At 40.9% G+C, this 27,508-nt stretch overlaps 1 protein-coding gene across 5 annotated transcripts; it reads left to right on the top strand.

The window, feature by feature from the left end:
- Nucleotides 1-1,238: 1,238 nt before the first annotated feature.
- On the top strand, nucleotides 1,239-26,116 carry LOC105006821 (C-type lectin domain family 4 member E-like). 5 transcript variants are annotated; one of them, XM_020043062.2, is made up of 8 exons: nucleotides 1,239-1,472; nucleotides 5,486-5,587; nucleotides 20,064-20,183; nucleotides 20,334-20,366; nucleotides 23,851-23,934; nucleotides 24,621-24,763; nucleotides 25,101-25,225; nucleotides 25,541-26,116. In XM_020043062.2, the coding sequence occupies exons 1-8, from the start codon at nucleotides 1,400-1,402 to the stop codon at nucleotides 25,731-25,733; spliced, it is 873 nt and encodes a 290-aa protein (XP_019898621.2). In that variant the 5' UTR covers nucleotides 1,239-1,399; the 3' UTR covers nucleotides 25,734-26,116.
- The last annotated feature ends 1,392 nt before the right edge of the window (nucleotides 26,117-27,508 follow it).

Genomic DNA, 27,508 nt, shown 5'->3' with positions numbered 1-27,508 from the left:
TCGTCAGCGCCAGTAGGCAGTAGCGGTCGATGCGGCGTCTATTCTTTATTATGTCTATGGTTTTGCAGCACAGTCTGCCGCGGACTCCATTTGAAAAGCCAATTGGAGCGCTTTAGCGAGAGATAGGTCATCGGGTTCGAGCAACAATCTTTCACATACTTTTTCATTGTTTGTGTGCTCGATCAGTTGATCGCGTATCATTTCATCCTGCAGTGCCCAAATTTGCATAGACTAGCCAAACCCTGTATATTTGCATCATACTGGTGTGCCGACTCACCGGGAAGTTGGTGGCATTGTCTGGACAAGAACTAACGGAGAAGGGCACTTTACGGTGAAAAGAAATGAGTCTCCAAGAGAGCTACCGCGTCCGAGTACATGTCGGCAGGGCCAAGTGTTCCAAACACTCGCAGTCCCTCTGCCCCCAGACAGTGTAGCAGCAACGCTTTTAGCCTAGCATCGCTGGCATCGCTGACATCTTGCAAGCCCATTGTGATAATATAGTTATTAAAGGATCGGATCCATCGATTCCATGGAACCGGAGGCTCACCAGGCAGGGTGAGGAAGGGAGTGGGTGGTGGGAGCGAAAATGTGTCCATCTTCGTCACCAAAATGTTAGGTTACTGGGATGATACGGACACAGAAGATAAGAGCAAACTGTACTCTTTAATAACACCATGCGACAACCCTTAGTCAACTAACATCTCACGTGATTGCATACATACTGTGCATACATAACAGCTAAGTTTGAAGAGGGGTCAACAATGCCTATAGTGAACAGAATACCATCCCCACTGTGAAGCATGGTGGGGGCTCACTGATGTTTTGGGGGTGTGTGAGCTTTAAACGCACAGGGAATCTTGTGAAAATTGATGGCAAGATGAATGCAACATATTATCAGAAAATACTGGCAGACAATTTGCATTCTTCTGCGCGAAAACTGTGCAGAAAGCTAAGAACTAAGGGTATGCAGACTTTTGAACAAGTGTTAGTTAATTTTTTTCTTTGTTGCCATGTTTTGTTTATGATTGTGCTATTCTGTTATGACCTAAGATCACATTCAGAAAAATATAAAATGTGTCCCCCTCAACATCAAACTCACTCCTACACACTTGGATGTAGTGTTTATTCTTTAGAGTTGGTCTTATGACATCACACAGGTTTCTTCCTCATTAGCTGAATACAGGAAGCTCTGAAATGGAATTAGAGTTTCTCATTTTTCACAATCCATGAACAGATGGATACAGATATGAGAGTTGTGTAATGATAGTGAGCCTAGCTGTCCAGCCTGTCCAACCCCCTCACTTCACAAACACATGAAGGAACAGGCAAATGTGTAAACTGCGATGTTGAGGAACGTTTTCTTTTTCTGGTGTTGATTCTGAGAGAACTTGAAGCAGTGATGATGTCTCAAGAAATTGTCTACTCCAACGAAACAATCACTCTGCACCAGAACCAAGACAAAGAGGAAGGAAGTGAGTCTCTCTTTGTTTTCCTTCCACAATACTCATTGTAAAAAAACAAGCAAAAATGACCAGAAGGCTTGCAGTTGAAGTTTCAAGTGTTAGATTCTGTCCAGTTTTGATCTATGAACAAAATAATTGCAACCGAAAGTCAGTGGAGAGACATTTTTATTCAGGATGAGGCTACGATGTAAACCTTCCATTCTTTCAATTTCTCTCCAATAATTACAAGCTAACACAATCTTTTATGCCAAAACACATAGTAGGCGGTCAGTGATTGTAGACAACCATAACACAGTCTATTATCCTCCAATAAGAAAGGTTTATCCTACATGGTACACTTGTATGGTAGGTCCAACCTCCCCTATGGTCCATGGGTCTATCCATAGAATCTATGACAGTCATATGGACAGTTCCTAGCAGGAGGTGTGGACAGGGTGTGTGGGGCCTATCAGTAATTGTTCAGCATTAGTCAGCACATATGCGTTGAGTTAAGTTCCTCATGCCCATTTCTTATCTCCACGGTAATGTTAAAAATAATATTTTTCTACAGAATGAATCTGAGTGGCTGGCATACAGGTGCTAAACACAATTATACACTAAACACTTTAGTTTTTGCCCCCATTTATCATGAGCTGAACTCAAAGATCTAAGACTTCCTCTACAGGTGCTGGTCATAAAATTAGAATATCATCAAAAAGTTGGTTAATTTCAGTAATTCCATTCAAAAAGTGAAACTTGTATATTATATTCATTCATTATACACAGAATGATATATTTCAAATGTTTATTTCTTTTGTGATGATTATAACTGACAAGTAATGAAAATCCCAAAGTCAGTATCTCCGAAAATTTGAATATTACTTAAAACCAATACAAAAAAAGGATTTTTAGAAATGTTGGCCAACTGAAAAGTATGAACATGAAAAGTATGAGCATGTACAGCACTCAATACTTAGTTGGGGCTCCTTTTGTCTGTATTACTGCAGCAATGCGGCGTGGCATGGAGTCGATCAGTCTGTGGCACTGCTCAGGTGTTATGAGAGCCCAGGTTGCTCTGATAGTGGCCTTCAGCTCTTCTGCATTATTGGGTCTAGCGTATCGCATCTTCCTCTTCACAATACCCCATAGATTTTCTATAGGGTTAAGGTCAGGCGAGTTTTCTGGCCAATTAAGAACAGGGATACTATGGTCTTTAAACCAGGTACTCATAGCTTTGGCACTGTGTGCAGGTGCCAAGTCCTGTCCGAAAATGAAATCTGCATCTCCATAAAGTTGGTCAGCAGCAGAAAGCATGAAGTGCTCTAAAACGTCCTGGTAGACGGCTGCGTTGACGTTGGACCTCAGAAAACACAGTGGACCAACACCAGCAGATGACATGGCACCCCAAACCATCACTGATTGTGGAAACTTTACACTGGACTTCAAGCAACATGGATTCTGTGCCTCTCCTCTCTTCCTCCAGACTAGGGACCTTGATTTCCAAAGGAAATGCAAAAGGTACTTTAATCAGAGACCATAACTCAGCAGTCCAGTCCTTTTTGTCTTTAGCCCAGGCGCTGTGTCTTGTTCAAGAGTGGCTTGACACAAGGAATGCGACAGCTGAAACCCATGTCTTGCATATGTCTGTGCGTGGTAGTTCTTGAAGCACTGACTCCAGCTGCAGTCCACTCTTTGTGAATCTCCCCCACTTTTTTGAATGGGTTTTGTTTCAAAATCCTCTCCAGGGTGCGGTTATCCCTATTGCTTGTACACTTTTTTTACCACATCTTTTCCTTCCCTTCGCCTCTCTATTAAAGTGCTTGGACACAGAACTCTGTGAACAGCCAGCCTCTTTAGCAATGAACTTTTGTGTCTTGCCCTCATTGTGCAAGGTGTCAATGGTCGTCTTTTGGACAGCTGTCAAGTCAGTAGTCTTCCCCATGATTGTGTAGCCCACAGAACTAGACAGATACCATTTAAAGGCCTTTGCAGGTGTTTTGGGTTAATTAGCTGATTAGAGTCTGGCACCAGGTGTCTTCAATATTGGAACTATTCACAATATTCACATTTTCTGAGATACTGAATTTGGGGTTTTCATTAGTTGTCAGTTATAATCATCAAAATTAAAAGAAACAAACACTTGAAATATATCAGTCTGTGTGGAATGAATGTATACATTATACAAGTTTCACTTTTTGAATGGAATTACTGAAATTTTTTGACTTTTTGACAATATTCAAATTGTATGACCAGCACCTGTATTCCCCATTTAAACGTTCTTGTCAGTCCAACTATCAGTTTGCATTGACTGGTAATCTCCAGAGTAATGCTTTACACACTAGCAGTACAATCTTTCCCACGCTAAACCACCCTGGACCAGCTAATACTATACTGGTCTTGTTCAGTGAGGGAAGACAAGGAGGTTGTGTTATAGTTTGGAGGCAGGATTCTACACAGTGCCAATTTAAGGTTAGGATAACATTAGGGTTTAGTTTAGGGTAAGGGTTAAGGTTAGGGATAGGCTAAAGGTTATTAGCCCTAACTACAATTAAATCAACAAAGTAATGGTAGGGCCTATACGCAGTGTATGACACCAACTTGTTTTCAGTACTTGGTGTTTTGTGTACATCTTAAAACAACACTAATCCTACATATAAAAGTAGTTTAGTGGAGCTATAAGCCATATAAATTACTATGGTTGATGGAACATTTCAGAATGTTTGTCCTACATTTTCTATCAAGGATTACTTAGTCCCATTTGTAGCAGCTGTATGCACCGTGACCGACCATTCCAATGTGTTCATACCATCGGGTGTATGGAAGAAATATCAGCTGGACATGTTGGTCTATGAAAGAAAAAGTGGTTTTAATTATTGCTAGTTAGTAGTATGACTAGGATTAATGCCTTTGTCTGCTAGTCCACTGGATATTATGAACACCTTTAAAATAAGAGAGAAAGTGTATAACTGACTACATCTTTGAACAGTTTTTTTGGGTAGATAATTACTTGGCTACATTGTAAAGTAAAATGTGTATTTATTAGATAAGAATGCCTGCCTAACAGAACTATTTAATGATAATTTTGAAGAATGTATTTGGTTTGACAAACTGTTTCATGGCAAAAAGAATGCGAGAGAGGATATTTGTCATTATGCTCATAAATCCTACACATTTTTGCTTTCATTCTACCAAACCCATCCAAAATGTCCAGGGAGAAAACCTCCACAATGGATACCCCAGGATCTATTTAGGGTTAATTGCAGCTGTGATGGTGTGATTGCATTAATGTGAGGCAAAAAAGAAAGGAAAACAAACGAGGAATAATGATCAATAGCCTCTTTACTGGTATGTTCTTATCTGGCTAATAACGGCACCTCGCTGAGTCAAATAGTCTGTGAGGTGCAGTGGTAACACAAACACATATATAGGCAACTAATTAGTTGTACTAACCACGTCCACCTCACCGGTGTACTAACCACGTCCACCTCACCGGTGTACTAACCACGTCCACCTCACCGGTGTACTAACCACGTCCACCTCACCGGTGTACTAACCACGTCCAACTCACCGGTGTACTAACCACGTCCAACTCACCGGTGTACTAACCACGTCCACCTCACCGGTGTACTAACCACGTCCACCTCACCGGTGTACTAACCACGTCCAACTCACCGGTGTACTAACCACGTCCAACTCACCGGTGTACTAACCACGTCCAACTCACCGGTGTACTAACTACCATTAGGAGAGTGATGAGAGCAGCGCATCCTGAGGACACACCTGTTTCCAATCACTGTTTAGTTTATATTCTGTTATTTACTCACCGCACCTCACAGATTATTGTTTGTCTATCATGACTGTGTTGGTGCACTCAAAAAACCTTAACAGAACGTTTAAAAGAACAATATAAAGTAAATATCTGAACCGTCCGTTTCTTTCTTTTTCCTTTTTGCCTTTCTTTTACGCACTCATTATACTCACACCATCACATGTTTTACAAATTTGTTCAAATTGTGTGACTTTCATGCAAGTCTGTCTATCAGTTGTCTACAGGGTCCTACAGTCACAAGACATGCTGGGGTTGTCTACAGGGTCCCAAAGTCACCAGACAGTCCAAATGTTTATACGGCAAAATACCAACAAAGGTATCAAGTGAAGAAATCAAGAATAAAAGATCTGAGCAAGCATTGTATAAACAATTGAGTGTCTATGCCTGTTATAAATTCTGGACCATTAAAAGTGTAAATATATCAAAATCATACAACCCTGTTTCAAAAGAAATTGTGACAATGCGTATAATGCTAAGTAAAACAGAATGCAAGGATGTGCAAATCATTTATCCCTTTATTTAATTGAAAATAGTACAAAGACAACATATCAAATTTTGAAAATGAGAAATGTTATAGGAAAAATACATGCCCATTTTTTATTTGATGGCAGCAGCATGTTTCAAAAAAGTACAAGACAACATATTGTTCAAAAGATTTTGAACCTGAGAAATGTTATTGTTTTTGGAAAATACATGCCCATTTTGAATTTGATGCCAGCAACACATTTAAAAAAATGTATGACACTATTTTACATGGATTTATGTCACCTGATTTCATATAATATGTTACATTAGGTTAGGTTACATTATAATGTGCTACCAAAACGTATAATTATGAATTGTGTAATGCTCTTCTTGTGGTGTAGTGTTGGGCAAGGAACCATCAAGCAGCCACAGCAGCGCCACATACATCATCTCTAGCAGAAGCATCCGCTCTCGGTTTTCCGTGCATTTTTTAGTAGCTACCGTTTGAATTCTCCGACCACGGAATTTTTTTAAATTAAATTAAATTAATCAATCAATCAATCAATCAAATTTATTTATAAAGCCCTTTTTACAACAGCAGTTGTCACAAAGTGCTTTACAGAGTCACCCGGCCTTAAACCCCAAGGAGCAAACAACAGTAGTGTTGAATTTCAGTGGCTAGGAAAAACTCCCTAAGGTCGAATTTTAGGAAGAAACCTAGAGAGGACCCAGGCTCAGAGGGGTGACCAGTCCTCTTCTGGCTGTGCCGGGTGAGATATTAAGAGTCCAATTGGAATAATAAATACATTTCTCTGGGCTAAATCCAGAGTCTATTTGAATTTAGACTAGGTCAGAAGTATGACCAGGTGGACAGGGACAGCAACGGGCCCCCCAAACCAGGTAATCCGCAGGTGTGGACCAGGACCTCATCTCCTTCTAAAATGTAAAACTGGAGGAAACTGAGAAAAGTTAGTAGTACATCCCTCATATCCCCCAGCACAATAATATAGCAGCGTAACACCTTGGAACTGAGACGGGGGGTCCGGTGACACTGTGGCCCTACCCGGGGGAGGCCCCGGACAGGGCCCAACAGGCAGGAAATCAATCCAACCACATTGCCAGGCATCAACCAAAGGGACACCCACCAACCGAAACCCCCCTGAATGAGGGCCGAGTATTGCTAGCGGCGTACAGCCCAATTGCACAAGTGCGCAATAGAGATTCAACAACAAGCCAGTGACTCTTCCCCCGAAAGGCATTGGAGGGAGGGCATCCCAGTGGCGACGAGAGCCCACCTGGCAAGACAGCAAGGGTGGACAGTATCAAGCCTACTGGTCACCTTCACGCCCCCGGGCCAGGCTACACCTAATTATAAACCGTGCTGTAGAGATTAGTCTTCAGTAGACACTTGAAAGTTTGCACTGAGTTTGCATTTCTAACCTTAATTGGCAGATCATTCCACAGGAGTGGAGCTCTGTGAGAAAAGGCCCTCTCGCCAACTGTTTGTTTAGAAATTCTAGGTACAATTAAAAGGCCTGCATCTTGCGATCTAAGGTTACGTGTAGGTATGTATGGCTGGATCATTTCAGCCAGGTAAGTAGGAGCAAGTCCATGTATTGATTTATAGGTTAAGAGTAAAACCTTAAAATCAGCCCTCACCCTAACAGGCAGCCAATGTAAGGACGCCAGGACAGGAGTAATGTGTTCAAATTCTTTTGTTCTAGTTAGGATTCTAGCAGCCGTGTGCAGCACTAATTGAAGTTTATTTATTAATTTGTCTGAATAACCAGAGAGAAGAGCATTGCAGTAATCTAATTTAGAAGTAACGAAAGCATGGATTAATTTTTCTGCATCAGTTTTTGATAGAAAGTTTCTAATTTTTGCGATGTTTCGAAGATGAAAATAAGCAACTCTTGAGACATATTTGATATGTTCTTCAAAGGAGAGGTCAGGGTCAAGGGTAACGCCAAGGTTTTTTACAGTTTTTTGGGATACGACCATGCAGCTGTCGAGGTTCACAGTGAGATCTGCTAGCAACGCTCTTTGTTTTTTGGGTCCTAAAAGGAGCATTTCTGTTTTATTTGAGTTTAAGAGCAAGAAATTCTCTGTCATCCACTTCCTAATATCTGAAACGCATGCTTCCAAAATAGCTAATTTAGGGGCTTCTCCATGCTTCATTGAAATATATAACTGCGTGTCATCAGCATAACAGTGAAAGTTAATATTGTGATTTCAGATTACATCGCCCAGAGGGAGCATGTATCGTGAGAACAATAATGGGCCCAGAACCGAGCCTTGAGGAACTCCAAAGCATACCTTTGACTTGTCAGAGGATATGCCATCCACACTAACGAACTGATATCTTTCAGATAAATAAGATTTAAACCAGGCTAGAACATGTCCACGTTGCCCAATATTGGTTTCCAGTCTCTCTAAGAGAAGGGAGTGATCATACCATACCATACCATCTTCTTCCGCTTATCCGGGGCCGGGTCGCGGGGGCAGCAGTCTAAGCAGGGATGCCCAGACTTCCCTCTCCCCAGACACTTCCTCCAGCTCTTCCGGGGGGACACTGAGGCGTTCCCAGGCCAGCCGGGAGACATAGTCCCTCCAGCGTGTCCTAGGTCTTCCCCGGGGTCTCCTCCCGGTGGGACGGGACCGGAACACCTTCCCAGGAAGGCGTTCCGGAGGCATCCGAAACAGATGCCCAAGCCACCTCAGCTGACCCCTCTCGATGTGGAGGAGCAGCGGCTCTACTCTGAGCTCCTCCCGGGTGACCGAGCTTCTCACCCTATCTCAAAGGGATCGCCCAGCCACCCTGCGGAGAAAGCTCATTTCGGCCGCCTGTATCCGGGATCTTGTCCTTTCGGTCATGACCCAAAGCTCATGACCATAGGTGAGAGTAGGAACGTAGATTGACCGGTAAATCGAGAGCTTCGCCTTGCGGCTCAGCTCTTTCTTCACCACGACAGACCGATACATCAACCGCATTACTGCAGAAGCTGCACCGATCCGTCTGTCAATCTCCCGTTTCTTTCTTCCCTCACTCGTGAACAGGACCCCTAGATACTTAAACTCCTCCACTTGAGGCAGGCACCAACCTGAAGTGGGCAAGCCACCCTTTTCCGACTGAGGACCATGGCCTCGGATTTGGAGGTACTGATTTTCTTCCCCACCGCTTCACACTCGGCTGCAAACCGTCCAAGTGCATGCTGAAGGTCCTGGCTTGAAGGGGCCAACACGACAACATCATCCGAAAAGAGCAGAGACGAAATCGTGTGGTCCCCAAACCTGACACCCTCCGGCCCCTGGCTGCGCCTAGAAATTCTGTCCATAAAAATTACGAACAGAACCGGTGACAAAGGGCAGCCCTGCCGGAGTCCAACATGCACAGGGAACAAGTCTGACTTACTGCCGGCAATGCGGACCAAGCTCCTGCTTCGGTCGTACAGGGACCTGACAGCCCTTAGCAAGGGACCCAGGACCCCATATTCCCGAAGCACCCTCCACAGAATGCCGCGAGGGACACAGTCGAATGCCTTCTCCAAATCCACAAAACACATGTGGATTGGTTGGGCAAACTCCCATGAACCCTCCATCACCCTGTAGAGGGTATAGAGCTGGTCCAGTGTTCCACGGCCTGGACGAAAACCACACTGTTCCTCCTGAATCCGAGGTTCTACTATCGGCCGTATTCTCCTCTCCAGAACCCTGGCATCCCTACCAATGCTGTTTACAGTAGAGGTGGGCAGTTGACCTCAACTGGGGATGTCGTCGGGCGGTGGAAGGAGTACTTCGAGGATCTCCTCAATCCCGCCGTCACGTCTTCCATTGAGGAAGCAGAGGATGAGGGCTCAGAGGTGGACTCGTCCATCACCCGGGCTGAAGTCACCGAGGTGGTTAAGAAACTCCTCGGTGGCAAGGCACCGGGGTTGGATGAGATCCGCCCTGAGTACCTCAAGTCTCTGGATGTTGTGGGGCTGTCTTGGCTGACACGCCTGTGCAACATCGCGTGGCAGTCGGGGACAGTGCCTCTGGGATGGCAGACCGGGGTGGTGGTCCCTCTTTTTAAGAAGGGGGACCGGAGGGTGTGTTCCAACTATAGGGGGATCACACTTCTCAGCCTCCCCGGGAAAGTCTATGCCAGGGAGTGATCAATAGTGTCAAAAGCAGCACTAAGATCAAGAAGCAACAGGACGGATGCGGAACCTTTGTCTGAGGCCATTAGAAGGTCATTTGTTACCTTCACGAGTGCAGTCTCAGTACTATGATGGGATCTAAAACCGGACTGGAATATTTCATAAATGTTTTTTGTCTTTAGGAAGGCATTCAGTTGTTGGGAAACACATTTTTCTAAGATTTTTGAGAGGAACTGGAGGTTCGATATTGGCCTATAATTGTTTAATATGTCGCTATTTTTAGTGAGTTTGGTATGCATCCGGAGGAAAGGGAGCAATTTATTATGTTCAGCATTGGCTGACCTAGCACGGGAAATGGCTCCTTAAGTAATTTTGTTGGAATCGGGTCTAGCTGAGAGTTTGTGGGTTTAGAACTCATTACAAATTTTGTAAATGTGTCGAGCGATACGGTATCAAAAAATTCAAGTGTCCCCATTGACACCTGGTCAGGGAGGTTCAGGACAATTTTTGGACAACTGAGATTTTGAGGACCATAACTATTTAAGGAGTCAATTATTTGTTTTCTAATGGTGACGATCTTTTCATCAAAGTAGTTCATGTATTCATTACAACTAAAGTGAAGACCCACTTCACTTGCTAAGCTTTGCTTTTTTGTTAACTTTGCAACTGTATCAAAGAGAAATTTTGGATTGTTTTTGTTCGCCTCAATCAGGTTGGAGAAATAAGCTGATCGAGCAGACGTGAGTGATTTTCGGTATTGTAGTGTACTGTCTATCCAGGCTAGTCTAAATACTTCCAACTTGGTGGAGCGCCACTTTTGCTCCAATTTTCTGGAGGCTTGCTTAAGTGCTCTAGTATTGTCTGTGTACCAGGGAGCAAGTTTCTTGTTGCGTATTTCTTTTGTTTTTAGTGGTGCAACTGTGTCTAATGTATTTCGCAGTATTGAGTTTAGACCCAAACATTCACTTTTCTTCCAATAATTTGCTTCATAAGATCTGTAACATTTCTCAAAAGAAAATATCAGGGTGTCCTCTCAAATAACATACATAAACAGTTGTCCATTATATCAAGTAAATACTAAAATAGTTATATCAGTTAAGCCTCAAGAGTTTCAGGAAACAGGTTTTAGACATAGTCTATCAGAAACAGATTTCCTTTATCTTTGGGTCTGTTCTGACAAAAAGTCACAACTTCATGTACCAGAGCTTGTCAGTCTTTCTTGTTGCCCAGCAGCAACTCTGAGGTCTTATTTAGGGTCTTCATAATGGAGTTTGATCCTTTCAACTCATTTAGAAGAACCTCTGAAATTACACAAATCCAAGGGAGTTCAAATTGAAATTCCAAGGATTTCAGGGCTCTGGCCAATGCAGATATGAGTCAATCAGACCACAGTCACTTGACCAGCTCTTCGTAATTACAGTTAAATTAATATTTGGGACAATCATAGTGACACTGATGCTGTCGCTGACTTCCATGGCCTGTAAGACAACCGTTGCAGTTTTCTTTTGTGTCACAATCCCTAAAAGTGGTACAATGGAGGATTTTATGGTATTTAGAAAAACCACCATCAAAAACGTCCAGACAGCAGGTCAAGTGGGTGGGTGGGGGGGTGGATTAATAGGCGAGTAGGTCGTAGGACTGCTTGGGGAACCGCTCACTCATGAGGGACTTGCATCCCAATCCTTATCCCGGTCATCTTTGATGATGTTATGATACGATGGCCTCACTGTTGCCTTTGGAATGCGCATATTAGGCAAATAGGAGAGAGGTCTTATCCGAGGCTGCGATTTGATGACTGGAATAGGTTCACCTTTGGAATCCTCAGATGCAATGGAAGTCATGATACTTGCCTGAAATGGTGTCTGGACTACTTTTATTGCTAAATCACTCCTTTGGCAGAGGGGTGTGGTTATCAACTTTAACATCAATAACTTGACCTTCCTTGTTCATCATACAACCTCTCTTCATGGGACCTTTTAGTTGGAGGTTCTTCAGGATCAACATTGTCTAATATATTATTCCTTAGTTTAACAACGCTCTGCCATTGTTGACTCTGTACAAAGAGCTCATCAATTCTCCAAGACATTGTTTTCCAGATCACACCAAACGTTAACAGGTATTCACAAGAGAAAACCTTATTTGAAAAGGCATATTCAATTTAAATCAAACTAAAGGGTAATGAACCCCAAAACAGATCTCCATCCAAGTCACTAGACACCAGACAAAGCATGTAGAAGTCTAATTTTTATCATAGGTACTCTTCAACTGTGAGTGACGGAATCAAAAACAAAAATCCAGAAAATCACATTGTATGATTTTTAAGTAATTAATTTGGATTGTATTGCATGACATAAGTATTTGATACATCAGAAAAGCAGAACTTAATATTTGGTACAGAAACAGTTGTTTGCAATTACAGAGATCATCAGGTTGGCACACACTGCAGCAGGGACTTTGGCCCACTCCTCCATACAGACCTTCTCCAGATCCTTTAGGTTTCAGGACTGTCGCTGGGCAATACGGACTTTCAGCTCCCTCCAAAGATTTTCTATTGGGTTCAGGTCTGGAGACTGGCTAGGCCACTCCAGGACCTTGAGATGCTTCTTACTGAGCCACTCCTTAGTTGCCCTGGCTGTGTGTTTTGGGTCGTTGGTCATCTTCAATGCTCTTACTGAGGGAAGGAGGTTGTTGGCCAAGATCTTGCGATACATGACCCCATCCATCCTCAATACGGTGCACTCGTCCTGTCCCCTTTGCAGAAAAGCATCTCCAAAGAATGATGTTTCCACCTCCATGCTTCACAGGTGGGATGGTGTTCTTGGGATTGTACCCATCCTTTTTCTTCCTCCAAACATGGCAAGTTTAGACCAAAAAGCTCTATTTTTGTCCCATCAGACCACATTACCTTCTCCCATTCCTCCTCTGGATCATCCAGATGGTCATTGGCAAACTTCAGACGGGCCTGGAAATGCGCTGGCTTGAGCAGGGGGGACCTTGCGTGCGCTGCAGGATTTTAATCCATGACGGCGTAGTGTGTTACTACTGGTTTTATTTGAGACTGTGGTCCAAGCTCTCTTCAGGTCATTGACCAGGTCCTGCCATGTAGTTCTGGGCTGATCCCTCACCTTCCTCATGCCCCACGAGGTGAGATCTTGCATGGAGCCCCAGACCGAGGGAGATTGACCGTCATCTTGAACTTCTTCCATTTTCTAATAATTGCGCCAACAGTTGTTAGCTTCTCACAAAGCTGCTTGCCTATTGTCCTGCAGCTCATCCCAGCCTTGTGCAGGTCTACAATTTTATCCCTGATGTTCTTACACAGCTCTCTGGTCTTGGCCATTGTGGAGAGGTTGGAGTCTGTTTGATTGAGTGTGTGGACAGGTGTCTTTTATACAGGTAACAAGTTCAAACACGTGCAGTTAATACAGGTAATGAGTGGAAAACAGGAGGGCTTCTTAAATACATTTTTAATTGTGAGAGCCAGAATTCTTACTGGTTGGTAGGTGATCAAATACTTATGTCATGCAATAAAATGCAAATAAATTATTAAAAATCATACAATGTGATTTTCTGGATTTAGATTCTGTCTCTCATAGTTGAAGTGTACCTATGATAAAAATTACAGACCTCTACATGCTTTGTAAGTAGGCAAACCTGCAAAATCGGCAGTGTATCAAATACTTGTTCTCCCCACTGTATATGCACAACCCTGTAGTCTTTTGTATTGATATGCGTTCATAGTTTTAACTGAAGGGTTAAAATTAAGAGACAACTGCAAGTTGAACACTTCTGTTCCTCATTCAAAACTTTCTTTTCCAACTTTTTTGGAATGGAAAGAAAAAGGTGCAGTTGTCTCTTATTTTTTTCCAGAGCTGTATGTACAGCACTGTACATGTAAGTCTTTGCATTGAGTTCTGTTCCTTAAGGGTAACTCATTGCCATCACATGATCGTGTACACAATCCTACCACAATAACATACCTTTGTTATTATTCATGCAATTCCCAAAGCAATGAGCAAGGTACACAGGATCCATCCCCCAACACTGCAAAACCACAGCCAGATACTGATACCCTGTCAAAACCACAGCCAGATACTGATACCCTGTCGAAACCACAGACAGATACTGATACCCTGTCAAAACCACAGACAGATACTGATACCCTGTCGAAACCACAGACAGATACTGATACCCTGTCAAAACCACAACCAGATACTGATACCCTGTCAAAACCACAGCCAGATACTGATACCCTGTCAAAACCACAGCCAGATACTGATACCCTGTCAAAACCACAGCCAGATACTGATACCCTGTCAAAACCACAGCAAGATACTGATACCCTGTCAAAACCACAGCCAGATACTGATACCCTGTCAAAACCACAACCAGATACTGATACCCTGTCAAAACCACAGCCAGATACTGATACCCTGTCAAAACCACAGCCAGATACTGATACCCTGTCAAAACCACAACCAGATACTGATACCATGTCGAACCCAATGCCGCCTGACACTCCGACATACGTTGTATTGAGCAAATATTCTCACATGAAACCCTGCAGGGATCCTCACAGGAGCAAGATGGACCAGCCATCTTGTAAGGCAAGAATAAACCAGAAATCATCCAATGCAACAGAGCGAGTGTGATGGGCAACCTCTTGTCCAGGCCCAAAGGCCACTCCTTACGCAACCTGTGGAAAAGGAGTCTGACAGATGAGTTACCCAGCGGACGAGTCCTGGAAGGATCGAGACATTGCAGATGAAATTAAGTACCTGCAATGGAAGTTTTAAAGGATCTGCTGCTAACATCTTGGTGCCAGATACCACAGCACACCTTCAGAGATCTAACAGAGTCCATGCCTCGATGGGTCAGGGCTGTTTTGCAGCAAAAGGGAGACCTACACAATATTAGACAAATAGTCATAATGTTATGGCTGATCTCTGTATTTTAAAAAGTTAGGAGCCTGCTCCTATTTATCCTTTTTTTGCCTGTTGATGTGTCTCGTGTGTGCTTTCATTGTGCATTGTTTTGAGTTAACGTTAGGGATAGCAGATAGTTATGTTTAACCTGTAACTAGCTAATACACCAAACCTGGTGTGATAATGGTATGAACATAATGGACAGGAATGATCAAATACACATCATTATTATGTGATTATTATTATTTCTGCACAATTAATATGTAGTTACAAATGCTGATCATTATTCATTACCTTCTAGATGTGTAATTTCGGCTAGATCAGACTGGTCTCATTCCATTCAAGCAGTTGTATCTCTTTTTGAAGATAAGAGACTGCTACTGGGAGGACACCATGGACATCGCCTGCTCCAACACCTTTGTCCTTCCACTACAATGATTGATGAAATCGTGTTGATAGCGTCATGTTATGATGTGACCGTAAACACACATCTCTGCTCACTCCACTGGCTTTCAGTTGAAGCAAAAATGCTAAACCATGTTGCTCAACAATAGAACAGCAAGAGCTTATGCTGATATCTATTTAATTAACATGTGTTTACTACTGACTGTACCTACCACTGAATCATGTGGCTGTTCCCCCCTGTTTTTCTAAAATTAATGCACTAAATGCAGAAAACATGCTGTCATTCTCTAAAAACATGGCGTTAACTCGCCCCTGCAGGTTCATTAATTCAGGTTTATGCGGAACCTTATGTATTCTGTTGTTCCTGTTTTTTTAATTACTGTATTGCCTTGTTCATTGTTTTGTATGTATAAGCTATGACCTCATTTCTGGTATTTCTTCTTGTTCTATTTGAATTATAATGAGGAACAAACCAGACTGAGTTAATCTACCCAGCACTAAAAGGTTGTCTGAAAAGAAACACTATCAACAGCTATTCACTATCAACTGAGTATTATTCCCTATCTTCTTTGTACATTTAGCTCTTTTTGATAGTGTTACACTCAGGAGGAATGATCTAGTCAGACTTTCATCATATAAGAAGTAGGGCCGCTGGTAAGAAGAACTGTTGCTCAGAGAGATTTATCCGTCACCAAGACAGAATGGATCATACCTGTCCAATGTTCAACATTAGCGATGGCCTGCTGGCTCGGGGCCATTAAGATCTAACCTCAGGCCAGTAGACAAAGACAGTTGCTGGGCCGGATGGGCCAGTGCTTAATTTCCCCATTTAAATTCTTAGTATCGTATTGAAATGTTTGCTTGTCATCTTTGTCACTCTTCTAGCTTTGATATTACCTTGTTCTCGCATTAGCATGTGTCTGTGGCGCTTCTTCGGTACAGTACCGGTGTGGTCTTTTTGACCGATTCGATTGCTCGTCTGTTTTGACCAATCATAGTTCATAGTGCATTCAAGAGCAGAACCCAAATATGGTATCATACGAGGCTATCTACACCACAAGGCCGCACAACTATAAATGCTGAGCATGTCTCTGTACACCGGCACATAACATTAACAACACAGACCCACAGAAGCATAAATCAGCCTTAAGAAGAGAGCTAGCTGTCACAATGGATTAGCGTCATGCAGATAACGTTATAGATTCCGCAGCAAAAATAAGACCTCCGGTTTTCATATTTTTCCTTCAATATAAAAGTCTACAGTGAAATGTTCTATAGATGAGAGCAGCCCATTTGGGTTCTTTGTCTTCACGTCCTGCTCCCGCCCCTTTTTGGGGGTAAGCAGCCCATTTAATTTGACTGGCAGTGAACACAAAATTCGACGTCTTGGCCAATGTTGCAAAAAAAATTAAAATGTTTAGCTTTGGACCCAGCCTGTCTCTGTGTTCTACTCCTTGAGTACTGACTTATGAATTTGTATGTTTGTTATGGGCGCGAATTGCAATCTATTAGTAGTAATATTACAACTTCATTACTGCAGTGCACATTGCCATGTCAAGGAGTATTGTTAAATATATTACTTCATTTGAAAATATATCTAATTATTTTAATGTACCTACTGTATCATGTCTTGTTGAATGTTTTGTGTGGATCCCAGCAAAAGTGGTTGCTGCTTTAGGCAGTTTCTAATCTCTTAAATTCCTAAATCCCATTGATATGATAAGTGTGATACATCTCGACTCATAGACCAACATACAGTTAAAGTATCAGGTAGCAGGTAAACTGGTACCCCCAATAATAAGACCAGTTTGAGAAACATATTAATGTGTCCCCCTCAAACTCACTCTTACAACCCTGGTTAGAGTGTTCATTTAATAAACCATTTCTCCTTTAAAGTTGTCTACATGATGAGACACTGTGTCTTCCTCATTAGGGCAATACCGGCCTATGTAATAAAAATTAGATTTGTGTTTATTGTTTTTTACCAATAATTTACTGATGGACATAGGTATGTGTAATCCCTCCCATCAAACCGTTTATTATGTTGGGTATTGGCAGCGAGCCTAGCTTTTCAGGTGTCGACTCAGAGCAGTGATGACATCTGATGATATTATCTACGCCAATGAAACAATAATTCGGAACCTGAACAAAAATGCTGCGGCTGAAAGTGAGTCTCTCTTTGTTTCCTTTCTTTTACATGTATTTTTTTTTTTTGCAAATATCATTGTACAATAAGTGGTTCATATGCACTGATTAATTAATGCAGGACATGATTAGTGCAGGGGCATATTGGGGCTTTGGCCTGTCTGTGGCCCATGGGCATTTTAAGTGAAAAAAAGATTTAGAGATGGCAAAAAAATTATAGTGAGCACAAATCCTGTAATTATTTTGTCATACAAATGTATCGAATTCGCTTTGTATATTGTGATGGTAATTCCATCGATCGAAACTCTTAAAGGAGTAAGAAACAGAGAAAAAATTCTCTAGGCACCATTTTAATATCATTTATTAATATTTGCAAATATGCGAGACGCGTCAAACGCTTACATACATAATCATCCGAGGAGTCTCAAACTCCATACATGAACAATCCATATTTATTTCAAATGTTAGAAGGGGTGTGTTAAGTTGTTGCCCATCTGTCTTGTGTAACATTTACCCAAAGGGCGGGCTGTCCCCCCACCTTATCCTTCTCAACTCCTGAGGAGACACAATGTCTGGATAATCAACAGGGACACTAAAAATTATACAGATTTACGAGTAACCCTCTAATCCACCGGTGCTGGTCAAGGATGTCTCCTATTCAAACACCAGATCCCTCTCGGCATCTTTAACTAGTAACATGTATGAGTTAACTAGTAACTCATACATGTATAGGACGACCAAGAATACATCAGTTCAAGATTTCCATAACAATATAGAAAATATTTACTCATGTAAAATGGTTAGGAATTCTTTTATACTATGTAGAGGTCAAAGCTACTTGAGTAGCCTACAGATGCAGTCTTCAGCTGGACTGGAAAGACCAGCAAAACGCAAACACAGTAAAGTAGTTCGACGTGCAGCAGTTATTTTTTATGCTCAAATATCTTCTCAAATCTTGAGACTAATTCACACAAACAATATAAAGCCAATACCCAAATCATTGAATTTATTTTCATGTTAGTTTCACGGGTACTATACTTTTAATGAGGACTGTAGAAATTTGTTAACTCATTTAACTTGAAACCACTATTTAAGAACATGAATAAATATAATGGTGATGTTATGAATAGCATATTAAAGTTAAACTTGTTAAGGTAACATTTATGACAAGTTGTATAGTACGCTACGGTTATGCCGTTGGATATGCAAGCAGTGAATTCCGATGTAACAATGTTGGCAAAGGTTTTGTAAAGAAACACGTTTTGTGTACAAACTATCAGTTGGGTGCGTAGGCCTGTGAAAGATACAACTGAAAGATTTAACAACTTTCATTGGTTATGCCTTTGGCTGATAGTCCATTGGTTATTTTTGAAATCTATTAGAGTAGGAGTACAAGTGTATAACTGTACATCCCTCAATATTTTATGGTCAGATTATAGCTTGGCTACATTGTAAAGTAAAGTAAGTTATTACCTGCCAGCCAGAACAATGAAATTATTATTTCAAACCATTCTGTGGCTTTTGGTTTGACCAGCTCCATAAATTTTTTCTGTTAATGTTATCATCTCCAATGTATACTAAATCCATTTAAATTACTGTATTATTGTCATAATCTTTCTTGTCATGATTCACATTGTTTGAATGCTGTACTCTTTTCTACATTGTCCTTTACAGTATTTCGATAAACATTTATATGAAAATGTGTACTCTAACCAGAGGGGACATAGAGTATCTCACAAAAGTGAGTACAACCCTCACATTTTTGTAAATATTTGATTATATCTTTTCATGTGACAACACTGCTGTTCTGTCAATATTTTTGGCCACACAAAATATTGACACTTTAGGCCCAAATTGGACATTTTCACTTAGGGGTGTACTCACTTTTGTTGTTTAGACATGAATGGCTGGCTGTGTGTTGAGTTATTTTGAGGGGACAGCCAATTTACTCTGTTATACAAGCTGTACACTCAATAATTTACATTGTAGCAAAGTGTCATTTCCTTAGTGTTGTCACATGAAAAGATATAATCAAATATTTACAAAATGTGAGGGGTGTACTAACCTTTGTGAGAAACTGTATGCAAGATAATTACCGAAATTCCTCTTACCTTGTGTGTGAATGTCCATGGTGTCATATTCCACAATAACCCAGTGTTTACTTCTTCTTCAGCTTGTTTGGTGGAATGGATACACCCTGTGTCTAGGTTGTTACATGACTGAACAAGGTGTAGAAACTGGACATAAAATGGGTAAAATGTGTGTCCAGCAAGACAAAATAGATGATATATACTATAGTATTAGTTTTACATTTTTGTGTGAATCTTGTGCATCTTCACAAGACAAAGGGGTGACTGGTTAGTTACAGTGAAGCAAGATAGTCACCAAAACGACACAGACAGAGCGGGCCCTATCTTTCAACCCACACTTCCCCATCACTCACCAGTTAATGTAGCTGTGTGGCACTTGGGTTCAGCACTGACTTCCTACTGTTAAACAAAACAGCCCTGAGCATCTACCCTGCTAATATTATTATTTTTATGTTAATATCATTGCAACTAATTCTGGTTGGAAAGGCCAATCCTAATCCTTGTCACCAATGGTCCATTCCAAGTCATGAAAATCCGAACTTGAATTAAACTTAAGATCTAGAGCATGTGCTAGTGGTAACATTATATCCCCCTTTAACCTATGACCTTTGTTCCTTTGCCAGAAAGTGACCTTGGGCCTCCCCAAGTGGGGTCTAAAGGAGGGTCTCAGAGAGTTACCATGGTGACACTGGCATGTCTCTGGATTCTACTGTTTTGCCTGGCTACTGCTTGGGTAGTGCTCTGTGAGTATAGAACCAGTTAACTGACCATTTATAACACCTGAGCACTGTGTTGGCATTGCTTCTCATCTATCCTAGTTCCTGGAACCATGTGGCAAATGAAAAATGAAAATAAATAAAAAATCTGAATTTGGCTTCTTGTCTTTGTTTCAGTTGTTTCCAATGAGGTGAAAGATAATATATCAGGTAAGCATTTTCCATATATGGAAGTCTATCATTAATCTCTAACTTAAACAAACACCAACACATGTGTAACGAAGTGTTGCTAGGAACAGGTCCGAAAACAAGTGCTGATGAACTGAAACATGCTTTAATAACAAACCTTAAATACAAACAAATGAACCAACAAAGGAAAAGGCATGAGGGCCAACTGAGAACAAAATGTAGATGATAACAGTTGATTCACACATAGACTGGACTTGACTAACGCTCCATGAACCCCAAATGAAAGGCAGTGGTATAAGCAGGGTAAGTGATAGTGAACAGGTGTGTGTGGTTGCCTGGTGATCACGGGAAGGGCGTTGGATAGCGAGTGTCTGGGGAGCTGATGAAGGAATGGGGCATTTGGTAGGATGTGATGGAGTGGCTGGTGGATGTTGATCTCCTGAGTGGAGGAGTCACCGTGGGCGACCCAGACGTGACAGCAGAACAGGTTTTCAAATACTGTTGTTTTGATGTAACACATGAAGAAACTGTTTTTTCTTTTCAGTTTAATATTTTGATTCTCCAAATTGTAGTTTGAATATTGTTAAGGTCATCACTGCAAGATAGGTCCAGGCTTTTCCCCCAGCTGTAACATGGGAAATTTAGTAACCAGAACAGTTAACTGAATATCAGGTCATTTGATTTTCAGCAGGGTTGTGGCCGGGTTTGTAGATATGTGAGGATTCAGATGAACTTCCCTTAGCTTTTGACAGTGTGTGAATGTTTTGCGTTGTGCACAAACCCACATGTTCATCAGCCTGGGTGGTCTCAGAGCATATTTCTCCAATGTTGCAAAACAAATCGTGATGTATATTTTGTAGAAATGATCCACTAAAATCAGGCTACTCTTGTGTTTATGGAGTTCCCCTTCCAAATGCTCTGAGATAAATAACAGCATTGTCAAGCATATTCCTCGCAAAAGTGCTCTTTTGAAACATAGCAACTTCCAGATAAATCTCCTTGTTATTTTATCTCATGTCTACCAATATTTCAGGATAACAACATTAGACGATTTAATGTTAAGATGTTAGACATGACCGCTAAGCCAATCAGAAAATAGAAGATGAAACCGCTGATAAAGTCAACAAGATGTTTAATGATGAGGGAGGGGGACTTTGTATACTTGTATGTGACGAAATGTCCCTTCTACATAGCGTTCACGAAACAATGGAAGGCCAACAGGTTAAAACCGTCTCTGAGTAGACATGGAGCTATTACACTGTACAAAACAAATGAATGCATGAGCTTCATTTACAACGTATTTGCCTGTTATACCACCAAGCCAGCACTGAAACATGCATACCTTCACAGAAATCATTGTGCACATTAACCTTTTCATTAGATTTTTACATGCGTAACGTGTGCCCCGAAATACGCTTAGAATGACTGTAATTGACCCACAAAACACAGGTTTATTTACAAAAAAATGATGGTCACAATCACAGGCGTGTGTTGTACATCTCAACTCATGATATTTCCTTCAAGTATGCTAATTGTTGTCAATTGGTATTAAAATCCTGGTTCCAAAAAATTTGGGTCGCTGCGTAAAATGCCAATAAAAATAGATGCAATGATGTGCCTATATTTATCCCTATATTTAATTGAAAATAGAACAAAGACAACAAATCAAAGATTGAAACTGAGAAATGTAATTGTTGAAAAATGTCATGACCATTTTGATTTTGATCTATGCAACACATTTCAAAAACTTGGGAAAGGGGCATTTTTACCACTGTTTTGCATCACCTCCTCTTTTAACAATACTTAGTATGCATTTGGAAACTGAGAAGACCTATTGCTGTAGTTTTGAAAGTGAAATGTATATGATATAGGATTTCAACGGCTCAACAGGTTAGGGTCTCTTTTGTCATATATTTAGTTTCATAAATGTGCCACATGTATTGAATGGGTGACAGGTCTGGACTGCAGGACTGCCAGTTTAGCCTATTATGTAGGCATGCTGTTGTAATACATGCAGAATGTGGTTTGGCATTGTCCTGAAATTTGCAAGGCCTTCCCTTCTTACCCATGCCATGTACACTAATGCACACCCACACATCACATCACAGATGCTGGCTTTTGAATTGCACGCTGATAACACGACGGATGGTCCTTCCCCTCTTTAGTCCAGAGGACGTGGCATCCATGATTCCCAAATTTTGATTCATCAGACAACAGGACAGTTCTAATTGTTTTAAGTAAAAATAGAATGTTACGTGCAATGTTACGTGCCAGTTAAGTAACATAGCTTTCGGGAAGCGCACTGATAAAATAACGAGGCACTTACGTGCATCTTACCATCATCTCAGTGCTTTGGGAAACCTGACCCTAATAAGTCGTAATAAGTTTTTTTGTTGCCTCTGTCACAACTTTTTTTTAAATGTGTTGCTGAAATCAAGTTTAAAGTGGACATATATTTTTCAAGACATAATAACATTTCTCAATTTCAACATTTGATGTGTTGTCTTTGAACTATTTTCTATTGAATATAGGGTTTAAATGATTCCCACATCATTGCACATTGAGCAGTTTTATTAATACTTGCTTGGAGAGAGAGAACAATAACGAGGTAAGGTAGCTCAGAGATTCATACGTACTTACACAGCAAAGGGGTGTGGTGAGCACAGCTGTCTTATGTCAACAATACATGTTTCCTGCCTAAGTGTTTACTTAGGGGGTTAAGGAACATTGCAAATGAAACTTTCAAGACACCACATACCTACAGAACAAGAACTGATGATTATCTGTTTTAACTGATGACTGCTTTTCTGGGCTTGTCTGAGAGACGTGCTAATTGCTCTAGCATCTAAGCACAAAGTCACCATTATGCACGACCCTGTAGAGTTTTGATATGCACAAATGATATGGGCATGTCCAGTTAGGGCTGAATTTCAACCTAGTGGAACTAAAATCACACAACAGGAACACACAGACCCAGCAGCCTGGTGTGGACTTAGAATCTCCTTGGCTCAGTTGGACAAGTCAAAGTATGAAGGTGTGAGATTTTTTACAAACAAAAGTTACATAAAATTATAGAACATTTTAAGAATGTTTTTATTTCTGACCCCCAAAAACTGTATGTACTGTAGTGGTCTGTGTTATTGCCAGAACAGATCTACTCTAGTAGTCTATGTTATTTCCAGCCATTCCCAGTGGTTTGCCGGCGCCTTGAGAGTGCTCTGTAGGCAACCGAGGACAGACAGTCTGGCTGAGATGCAGCCGGGGAACCGACGACCGGGCAGAGGAGACGTGGCACTCTGCCCGGTCAGACAAAAGTTACATTACATTATAGAACATTTTAAGAATGTTCTAATTTCTGACCCCCAAAAAAGGTCTCAACTTAAGCTTGGTTCACATAGAAAGCCCAATTCCAACATTTTCCTCTAATTGGTATTTTGAATTATTACCATTTCACACATTATTGTTTTCACTGTCTACAAACTGTGTACATCTTGTCTGTTTGTAGACCAAAGAGAGGTGTTATCCTCAGAACTCCAATTCTGTGAGAAGAACCTTACTGTAGTCAACAACCACCTGACAACTCTCCGAGGTAATCTTTTTTTAATATTTAATACATTGTGGTGGCTTACAGAGATATGAAAATTGTAGAGCAGTGGCACTCTTGTCCTCCAAACAAATGCTAGGGTTGATGGTCTTCCACTCCTGGATTTACCTCCACGGGGGACAGAAAGCAAACACCTCCAAAAAAACAACAAATAAATGGTTAAGTGGGTGCTATCCAACAATTAATTGCCCTCTCTTCTGAGTCCTCTGTTCGCCCACTGGGTCCTTAGTTGTTGACGGTCACTCTGTAATGTTGCAGACAGGAGGCAGGACACAGGACCAGGGAGAATGGAGGACTTCAATAAAATAACTAAGAGCAGGAAATTCCTTAAAACAAAACAACAGGACAATGGTTTGAAAATCAAATAATGACTGACAGCAAACACTAGAAAAGGAGGGACTTAAACAGGACCGTGATCAGGAACACAGGTGAGGATAATAATTACAAACAGGTGTCTGTGATCCACATGATGAAGGGCGTTGGATTCCACTGGAACAGCAAGCCTGCCGTGTCAGGACGGGACAGACATCAAGTCCCCAAAATGTGTGTCTTTAACTATTGTACTGTTACAGCAGTATTATGTTCCTGTTGTTGCAACAGTCTCAATTGAGATCCTATGTCTGATGTACTTTAGGTCATCAAGATCTGATTGTGTCTTCCCTCTCTCCTAGCGAAACGATGTGCCTCTGGCTGGGAGTTCTACAATGGATCATGCTACCACTTCTCTGAAGACAAACTGACCTGGGAACAGAGTCAATATGCCTGTATCCGTGATGGAGGACACCTGGTCATCATAGAGAGTCAGCAGGAGCAGGTATGGAGTAATAAACAGTAAGATAATGTACCATCAGGTATGGAGTAATGTATAGTAAGATAATGTACCATCAGGTATGGAGTAATGAATAGTAAGATAATGTACCATCAGGTATGGAGTAATGAACAGTAAGATAATGTACCATCTGGTATGGAGTAATGAACAGTAAGGTAATGTACCATCAGGCATGGAGTAAAGATAATGCATTATCACCTAAAATGCACCAAGGTCCTAGAGATTAAATATATTAGTTAAATAATCAACTGTAGATTTAATTAGATATTAATATTTGTAATACAAACTGCTGTTTTTTCTCTGCACGGTCTCTCCTCCATAGGACTTTATTAGAATGAAGGTGGGAAACACTGAAGTTACAAACAGCTACTGGATTGGAATGACAGACATTAAGGTGGAGGGAGTTTGGGTCTGGATGGACAATACACCCCTTAATAACAGCATCAAGTAAGGACATGTTTACATTATGTTAATCAGAATCAATACAGGACACACTCAGACACAGAATTGGCTCTTGCCCGTTCAGGGCCCAAGCTAAATATTGTAGTTGCCCCACAGTGATGGCAAATACAGACACTCATTTACATTACTGCAATCCAATATGTTGCCCGCATGCCCACAACGTGTATATGACAGTCAATTATGACTTTCAAGGCAAATAACCATTTACAGAATAAATACTTATATAGTTTAATATCCCATGTGTTTCATTCTGTGGTTACATACAATATGGAGTCATGGTTTATCTCCTCCCTGTTCAAGGTACTGGGACCAAAACAATGGAACAGGTGTCAGTGACTTTCCAGAACCAAATGACTGGGAGTCAAATGAAGACTGTGCCCAAATGGGTCAGCGCTGTTCTGGTCAAATCAGTTGTTGGATTGACACTCCATGTAATGTTCCATCTAAGAGAATCTGTGAGAGTCATTCAAATGGAGAATATTTTACATTATAACCAGCAAAAGGCAATTAATCATTGGGCAATATATAGCCTAGCGCCAGTGTTTCTGCTTTTGGATATTGTACTTTCTCACCATAACCAGATGGTTGTTGTATTGTACTGAAATTGAAGGACTTTTTATATTTACAAAATATTTCTAAATATGTTTTATGTTCCTTTTTAGTGTTTTCTGATCTTGATTATAGAACATTAATTATGCTTTTTGATATATTGAGTTGATTGATTTCCTCTGCCTAATTATTGCATTTGATTGTTTCCTTTGTTGCCAATTAATCATTGGGCAATATATAGCATAAGACCAGTGTTTACAATTTACAATAAAAAATGTTATTACTATTGACTGCAGTGTATTGAAAAAGATAAAGATTTTATATATTGCAAAAATAATTGCATGATGCCTTTTTCTTGTGATATCTTGTTGACAGAACATATTTTCACAGGAATTACAGAATAATAGGAATGTTGCAGCAGAAACCACTTCAGATTCACTGTCATGGTACGGCATGTGTCATTCATCCATGCACTCATTCCCGGACTCATTATTGTTTCAGGCCTTCATCATTATCCACACAGGGTTTCTTTTACTCTGATCACTGTTTGTATTTATGTTACAGTTGTTTCTAGTGTCCTTGCGGATTATTGTTTTAATGTACGTGCTATGCATTGTCATCTTTTGGCTGAGATTATCAGCACTTTCATTTGTATTGTATCTACGTATTTATTTTGGTGATCGTTGATCGAAAACACAAAACCTGGGTCTGGGTCCTCCTCTCCACCACCATCTACCATCTACCACCATCGTAAGAATCAACCTCCGACTCCTCATCTAGCAGACTCATTGTGCTTTTAGTCATTTCTTACCAGTTTCTTACCAGCACCTTTCATCCTCATTAGAACATGGATATAAAAAAAGATTTTTACATCTGAATAGAAAGAAATTGCACATATCGACAAGCATGGGAGGTGAGTATTATGTCATGAGTTCAGGCAGAAAACACCACGTATGAGTTTAAACATTTACTAGAAAACCTTTGTACAGTCCTGTATATGCAAGTCTTGGCATTAGGTTCTGCTCTTTTAGGGTAACTCATTGCCATCACATGATCGTGTATACGATACTACCACAATAACATACCTTTGTTATTATTTATGCTATTCCCATAGCAATGAGCAAGATACACAGTACTGTTAGATTCTGTCCATTTTTGATCCATGAACAAAATTAATGCAACCGGAAGTCAGGGGAGAGTCATCTTTATTTAGCATGAGGCTACGATGTTACTCTTCCATTGTTCTTTCATTTCTCCACTGATTACAAAGTTAACACAGTCTTTTATGCCAGGACACATAGGAGGTGGTCAGTGTTCATAGCCAACCATTACACAGACTATTATAAGAAATAGTTTATCCTACAAAATACCCATGTATGGTGTATTCCAACCTATGACCCAAGGGTCTATTCAGAGAGTCCTATTACAGTCACATACACAGTTCCTATCAGGTGGTATGGACAGGGTGTTTGGGACCCATCAGTAATGGGGCATCACATTTCCTACCTTGTGTCCTTCGTATAGAGAAAGTTAGAACTCTCATACATTGTGTCAAGCTTAATTCAATTACTTTTCATGCTCAATATCTCTCAGTACCTCCGCCCCCCAAAAGGAACACAAACTTTAATAGGTGAAGGCAGGGGTGGTGGGTGGATATTGGATAAAATTGTAATATAGTATGCTTTTATCAATATTACTAGAGAATTGTGCTTACATGAC

Source organism: Esox lucius, chromosome 24 (genome assembly GCF_011004845.1).
Source record: "Esox lucius isolate fEsoLuc1 chromosome 24, fEsoLuc1.pri, whole genome shotgun sequence".
Classification (NCBI taxonomy): domain Eukaryota; kingdom Metazoa; phylum Chordata; class Actinopteri; order Esociformes; family Esocidae; genus Esox; species Esox lucius.
Note: the sequence above shows the minus strand (reverse complement) of the source record. Positions and strands in the feature narration are given on the sequence as shown.

What these genes read in the sequence shown, in the direction of transcription:
- LOC105006821 (XM_020043062.2), top strand. Translation starts at nt 1,400, where the DNA reads ATGATGTCTCAAGAAATTGTCTACTCCAACGAAACAATCACTCTGCAC. An exon ending in CCAAGACAAAGAGGAAGGAA is followed by an intron (nt 1,473 to 5,485) that starts GTGAGTCTCTCT and finishes TCTGTCTATCAG; the next exon opens with TTGTCTACAGGGTCCTACAG. An exon ending in TAGAGAGTCAGCAGGAGCAG is followed by an intron (nt 24,764 to 25,100) that starts GTATGGAGTAAT and finishes TCTCCTCCATAG; the next exon opens with GACTTTATTAGAATGAAGGT.